General features: G+C 34.6%; 1 protein-coding gene across 1 annotated transcript; it reads left to right on the forward strand.

The window, feature by feature from the left end:
• Positions 1-450: 450 nt before the first annotated feature.
• On the forward strand, positions 451-7,144 carry LOC107934398 (transcription factor BHLH42). The gene is made up of 8 exons (XM_016866822.2): positions 451-951; positions 1,046-1,300; positions 2,399-2,495; positions 2,644-2,658; positions 2,777-2,833; positions 2,908-3,490; positions 5,446-6,317; positions 6,845-7,144. The coding sequence occupies exons 1-8, from the start codon at positions 848-850 to the stop codon at positions 6,917-6,919; spliced, it is 2,058 nt and encodes a 685-aa protein (XP_016722311.1). The 5' UTR covers positions 451-847; the 3' UTR covers positions 6,920-7,144.
• Positions 7,145-7,516: the final 372 nt, after the last annotated feature.

Genomic DNA, 7,516 nt, shown 5'->3' on the forward strand with positions numbered 1-7,516 from the left:
CTTAAATAAAAACTTTCAAATAGTTCAATAATTATTTTATAACTTTTTTGAAGTTAAATAACTAAAACGTAAACTTACTAATAATTTAGTAATAATTTATCCCAAACAAAACTATCCATAAAAGTGAATGTGCCATTATTGTGGTTAATAATAGAAGTGGTAGTGGTAGATACAGATTCCCCCTTTTTTATTATTATGGCGATGAATGTAAAATATATATATATTATACCGACGATTCTAAAACAGTTATAATCCCCAACGCCCAGTCTTCGCCACCTAATCAGACCACAACACCCAGTCCCTTTATCTCTGATTCTTGAACAACGAATAAACAAAAAAAAATTCAGTTTTTTTTCTTTTTTTGCTTCTCATCGAACTGTCTGGTAGACCGACCAGTCAAAACCATGTTTTTTTCTTCTTCTTCTTCTTACAACAACGTTTTAACAACTTAAAGAACCCTAGCTACTTTCTGCAAATTTGTCTTTGTTTCTTGTTTTTCTTTTTCTTTCTTTTTTTTATATATGATCATATATCATAAAATCTCTAAACTTAACGACCCTTCAATTTGCTCTTTCGTTTTTTATTACAAAAACAAAAGTGGGTCTCATTTCTTCTTAAAAAGTCATCTAATTTGTCTTTCTTCTTCTTTTTTCTCTGATATGTAGCTTCTTTTCTTCGGACTTTGCCTGTCAGACCCCTTTTTTTGTTGGTGGGGATTAAAGGGTTTTTTTTCTTTTTTTAATTTTCAGGTGGAGATCATAAAACCTTAGTATCTCCAAAGGGAAAGTTTTGAATTTTATTTGTGGTTTTTTTAACGTAAAAATCCAAGCTTTAAATCTGAAAGTTAATGGCGGCGCCGCCGAGTAGTAGGCTACAAAAAATGTTACAGGCAGCGGTGCAATCGGTTCAATGGACGTATAGTCTTTTCTGGCAAATTTGTCCTCAACAAGGGTATAATCTTTTTTTCTTACCTCATGTCCATTTACTGTTCTTTTCCATGAAAATTTGCGCTGTACTAATGGATCCAACTGTGTTTTTTTTCAAGTATCTTAATTTGGTCCGATGGATACTACAATGGAGCAATCAAAACAAGAAAAACAGTGCAACCAATGGAAGTTAGTACAGAAGAAGCATCTTTACAAAGAAGCCAACAACTCCGAGAACTTTACGACTCGTTGTCTTCCGGCGACACCAACCAACCGGCTCGACGACCGTCTGCCGCGTTGTCGCCGGAAGATTTAACGGAATCCGAATGGTTCTATCTAATGTGTGTCTCCTTCTCTTTTCCCCCTGGTGTAGGGTAAACTTTCTTTTTCCCTTTCCCCCCATTGACTTTTGCTACATAAATTTACTTATTCCTTTCAACATTACTGCTAAAATCTGCAACTAAAACTAGTAATAGAAAAAAACTTGAAAGTAGATAATCTCATTTTGTTCTTACACTCTATGTTGCGCTATTCCCTTCTGTTTTGTCTTAACAACTCTTTTCCAAGATAGTAGGACATTTATCACCATTCACATATTCATTTCTTTTTTTACCATTTCAAGACAGTTAAATTAGTTATTGTGGTAGTAAATATTAAATCGGGTGTACAATTCTATGCAACATAAGTGAATTAGACTATCAATGTTTTTGTATTAAGAATTAGATTTTGTTCTCTTTACTTAAAAAAATAGGTAAATTAATCCTTCTAATCTCTTTTAGACATTTCATCTATTTCTGCTATTAAAAACTAGTGTAACTAACGTGCCACCTATATCTCAGGTTGACTTACAGGGACTAATTTTTAATAGTAGAAATAATTAAAAATTTTTAGCAAAAAGATGAATTTGCAACGAGTAATTTTCTCATTTTTTTAGTGGAGGGGCAAAATGTAATATGAGTTTTAGTACAAGGGCTTCCATGGAATTTTACCATGAAATAGTGTGCATGTAGTGTGGAATTTACGATTTAGGGCATTGATGCAAGGTTGTATTGTAAGAAGGTTAGGTGAAAGGGTAATGGTATGGTTGTCTTGTTTATATTTTTGGGGTGGTTTATGAGATTCCCGTGTGTTTTTTGCAGTTTAATACTGAAAGTTTTGAAATTTCTTCAAAATTTTTTTGTCTTTTTTGACTAAATTTAAAAAAATTAGTAGAGGGATAATAGGGTTGATATTTGCTAAGGTAGTGGTTGGCTGTCACTGAATTTTTTCTACAATGAGAATACTAGTTGAGCAAAAGAAACCAAAACAAAATATTAGCCATTAAAATTCTTTTGAAAAAACTATGTTAATCATTGTTCTAAAAACTTTCCCATATAAGATTTTGCTATGATATAATCTCTAACATGTATGCATGCATGTATGTGTAATGATTAGATGGTGTTGCGTTCTTATATATGTACATGGGTGTGTAGGTTACCTGGAAAGGCATATGCAAGGAGGCAACATGTATGGCTTACAGGTGCAAACGAAGTTGATAGCAAAACATTTTCAAGAGCTATTCTTGCCAAGGTATATGGATTTAATCTAATATATACACATATATATGTATATATCTTGTTCTTGATTTGCATGTTTTTAACTGCAATATTTCAATGTACTAACTGTATTCATGTCTTCGTGTTTGTCAACATAAAATAATGCCGTACGGTTGCAACAGAGTGCTTGTATACAGGTATCTATATACATAGACATATACATATGTAAGAATGTATGTATGTATCATTTTAACTCATGACGATGAAATTAAACCATTTTTTTATTTTTTTCTTTTGGTTTTTTGTTGTTTGTAGACTGTGCTTTGCATTCCTATTCTTGATGGTGTTCTTGAACTTGGATATACCGAAAAGGTAATTATAATTATTATTAAAAGAGGTAATTACGAATTTGAAAAAAATGGAATACCGATTTAATTATATTGTAGGTGCAAGAAGATTTAGGGTTAGTCCAGCACGTTAAAACTTTCTTCAACGATGGAAAAGCACCAAACCCTCCGCCACCAAAACCGGCTCTCTCCGAACATTCAACGTCGAACCCGGCCGCTTCATCGGACTATACTCGATTTCATTCCCCTTCCGTTCCTCTCGTTTACGCAGCAGCGGACCCGCCGGTGAACGCGGACCAAGGAGAGTATAACAACGTTGATGAAGAGGAGGAGGAAGAAGAAGAAGATGACGACGATGAAGAGGGAGACGAAGAACCCGAATCGTACTCGGCCGAAACGGGTCGAACCACGCAACAAGTCCCGACGGAAAACACTCTGGCAGTAGTGGCGGCGGAGGAGCCGAGCGAGTTAATGCAATTGGATATGTCGGAAGATATCAAGCTCGGTTCACCTGACGATGCATCGAATAACTTGGACTCGGATTTCAATATGTTGGCGGTGAGTCAAAGCGGGAACCCAACCGACAATCAACGGCGAGCTGAGTTGTTTAGAGATGAGTCGAATCGGAGGTGGCAAATGCTACAAGAACCCTCGTGCGGTAGTCTTCAACCACTTTCAACAGGTAAAAACGATACTGGTAGTTGGAACTGTTCATAAATTCTTTTTCAAGTTTTAAATTCCATCCCTCTAATTAACAAAAATTACAAATTGGTTCCTCAATTTTAATTTTTTTCAAAATTCCATCGTCCCAAAAACAGACATGGTTTAATAATATTATTCAATTGGATTAATTTCCAATTCTCTAAAAAAAATCAAACTCTTATAAATTAATTTCTTCATTTTTTTTTGTAAAACATAGGGATAAGAAAATATTTAGCCCCTCAGCTTAGTAATGGATAAAACAATATTCAATCCTTGAACTACACCATTTTCATTAAGAGATAAGACAATATTTAGTCCCTAAACTTAGTAATTTTTTTAAATTAGATCCCTAAATTTTTTTTTCTTTCACATTAGTCTAAGAACTTGACACACGTTATCATCTAATTTTTTTAATAAAAAATTATAATTTTGAAGTGATAATATGATATAATCTCAAGCTATCCTATTCTCAAATTTTAACATCATTATAATAACCAAACTAGAAAAAGGTTGTACATTTCCAAAGTATTAGTTGTAGAATAGATAAATAATAAATGAGTTTTCCCAAAAATAGTAACCTACCTTTATAGGGGGTGCTGAAATTAATATTCATTAGTGTGGTCCCTTAAACCAGTGGGGGACATGGTAGATGATTAGTTGGCTTTTTCTCAGACATCTTCATCTTTCATAGTAGCTTTTTGTAAGAGAGTTGGAACCCTCTTCTTATCCCAGGAATCCAAATATCCAATAGTGTTTCTGTTTTGGAGGGGTTGACCAATTGGCTCACAGACTCACCGTACTGAGAAAGAAGGACAGGGAGTTGGGGTCTACTTTAGATTGTCTTAATGGGTCGGTCTTATTTATTTTTTCGACAAAAGCAAACATGTCTTTTTAAGTTGTTTTCAACTACCCTTCAAAGGATTCAATTCTTCTTTTTAGTTTCAAAACTTTACTTTTTAACGTGTTTTTGCCGGATGAGTTGATTCGGTTTAAATTAATTCGGATTTAAATTATTTGAGTTTAAGGTTATTTAATTTTTTTAGTTGAAATTTTTTGGGTTTAATTTTTTTGGGTTGGTTGGAGCGAAGGGAATAGGGGTAAGTATGGTTTTGACCCTCTAAAAATGATAGATTTGTCATTTAATCTCTTAAAATTTTATAAAATTATATATTAGTATGATGGTAAAATTATACTTTTGTCCTTTAAAAATTTATGGTTAATCTTTGACCCCTCCGAAAACATTTTTTTTGTTTCACCCTTGTGAGTTGGGATCAATTTGGGCTTTTTATTAGTTAAAACAATGTTTAGTTTTTGAAGTTGATCCAATTTTTTCAATTTGTCCGTATTATTTTTAGAATTTAGTTAAAACAACTTTTCTTAATTTTGGTCAATGTGATGGAATGGCATTATGATATTGTGTCACACATCACCTAAAAAACATAATTTTAATAAAAATATTTTAAGTTATTACGTGACACAATCTTTCATGACCAAGAATTAATGTGGGTTAAAAGAAAGTTTAGAGTCTAAGTTAGGAAAACTTGTCAAATTGAGGGACTAAAATGTTGCCTTTTACCTCTTTTCTATTCATTTGGGTTTTACATTTGAGTTTAAATCATTTTAAATTTTGATCATCGACATTTATAATTTAAGTTAAAAAAATTTAAGTTGCATAGTTTTTAAAACTAATTCAATGGATTCAAGTTTTTTTTATCCTAATTCAATGGATTCAATTAAATCAATTCCAACTTTTTTTTTTATCCTAATTCAATGGATTCAAGTTTATTCGTGGAAGCGGTGTAACAAGTGAGACCGGTTTCAACAACATTTGGAGTTGAAGTGGAAGTCAAAACCGATAGATTTGATGCATTTTACAGAACTATTTCCTCCTATTGGTATAGGTGAAAATACATATTTTTTTTGAGAATTTTGTAGGGCCGCAGCCAGTGGACGAAATGTCACAAGAAGACACGCACTATTCACAGACCGTCTCCACTATCCTCCAAGCTCAACTGGTCCGGTGGACCGAGTCATCGTCAACCGTCAACGCCGCCACCTACTCCACCCAATCAGCATTTGCCAAGTGGACAACCCATTCAGACCACCACCTCCACTCCGCCGTCGTCGAAGGCACGTCACAATGGCTCCTCAAATACATCCTATTCACCGTACCATTCCTCCACAACAAATACCACGACGAGAACTCCCCCAAATTACGCGACGCCGCCGTCGCCGCCGCACGGTTTCGGAAAGGAACTCCCAACGAAGACCTCAGCGCCAACCACGTCCTGGCGGAGAGACGGAGGCGCGAAAAGCTCAACGAGCGGTTCATAATATTAAGATCCTTGGTCCCCTTCGTCACTAAAATGGACAAAGCTTCCATCCTCGGCGACACCATCGAGTACGTCAAACAGCTCCGTAAAAAGATTCAAGACCTCGAAACCCGAAACAAGCAAATGGAGGCCGATAACGACCGGCCGAGATCGGCCGATTCGATGCAGAGAAATAGCAGCTCTAAGGATCAAAGAAGTGGGTTAACGACACGATCATCGGGTCCTGATAAAAAGAAGATGAGGATAGCGGAAGCAACAAAGCAGAAGACGGTGGAACCTCCACCGCAAACGGCGGAAACGTCGGTCGAAGTGTCGATAATCGAAAGCGACGCGTTGCTGGAGTTGCAGTGCGGGTACAGAGAAGGGTTGTTGCTTGATATAATGCAGATGTTAAGGGAAAAGCTACGGATCGAGATAACGGCGGTTCAGTCTTCATTGAACAATGGGTTGTTTACAGCTGAATTAAGAGCCAAGGTAAATAACTAATTAATTTAATTAATCAATTAATTAAAATAGAGAAAATTTTGAAATATCAGTTTCTCGAATACTCAACCAGACACCCAACCACGAAAGGTAATGTCCTCGTTATCTTTCGTGCTCTGCTAAGAGCTGAACGGCCGCTTGAAGGGCTTGATTCGAGCACCTCGACAATATATAGGCACACAGCCAGGATATGAGTGTTTCGCCTTTAGTAGGATTCAAATACTGACCTACGATATATAAGTCACTTGTTGGAGAAGACTTCTTTGAAAGGAGTCGGGCCTTTTTCAACAACTAAAAATATTGTCTTTGTGTCTGGTTTTTGTCTCTTGTGCTTTGTTGAGACCCAACATGGCAAGTGACTATTTGTAAGGTCTAGTTTACAAAGTTGAGAGTGTTTCAACCGTACATGGATATACTTCATTTAAAAAGTATCATTTTAAAACACTTCTCTAAAAAGAGTAATCCCCTCAAAAGGTATTACAGATTTAATTAATTTTACGTGTGTGGTTGAATGGCAGGTGAAGGATAATATGAACGGGAAGAAAGTAAGCATAATGGAGGTGAAGAGGGCGATAAATCAAATAATACCATAATTATAATATTTGACTATTAATTAATTGATAATTATTATATAAGAATAATTATATAAATGTTAGACTAGATCCACCTAATTGTGTTACTGACTGTAATTACTTGAACAGTGTAGCATTTTTTTTTACTTTTTTCATTATTGTTTTTTGTAGTATATATGGCTATTGTGTGGTTAAGCAATAAGCAGCCATTTCCTTAGTTGTTATATAACAATGACAATTTCTTCACGTATAGTTTTTGTATGATATTAATGTGTTTTGACTTTATTGATGAATGTAGTTTTATTTATATAAAAGGTAAATTATATTTAATTTAGTAAGTTTACGTTTTAGTTATTTAATTTTGATAAGTTATAAAAATGGTTACTCGATTATTCAAAAATTTTCATTTAAGTCATTGAACTGTTCAAAAAATTTTATTTAAATCACTAGGTTGTTGAGCTTTCTTCTTCTTCTTCTTTATAAAAAAAATTCAGCTAACAAACTCCAAGCGATGATTTTACGATCAGTATGATGGATTAGTACCCATTGATGAGTAGAAGAACATATCTTAGGTCCATATCAATTTGATGGTTAGTGTCAGGGATCAGAGAAGAAAGT

Source organism: Gossypium hirsutum, chromosome D08 (assembly GCF_007990345.1).
Source record: "Gossypium hirsutum isolate 1008001.06 chromosome D08, Gossypium_hirsutum_v2.1, whole genome shotgun sequence".
Taxonomy (NCBI): domain Eukaryota; kingdom Viridiplantae; phylum Streptophyta; class Magnoliopsida; order Malvales; family Malvaceae; genus Gossypium; species Gossypium hirsutum.

Coding starts and splice junctions, on each gene's coding strand:
- LOC107934398 (XM_016866822.2), top strand. CDS start 848: ATGGCGGCGCCGCCGAGTAGTAGGCTACAAAAAATGTTACAGGCAGCG. Junction 2,834..2,907: donor AACTTGGATATACCGAAAAG/GTAATTATAATT, acceptor ATTATATTGTAG/GTGCAAGAAGATTTAGGGTT. Junction 3,491..5,445: donor TCTTCAACCACTTTCAACAG/GTAAAAACGATA, acceptor AGAATTTTGTAG/GGCCGCAGCCAGTGGACGAA.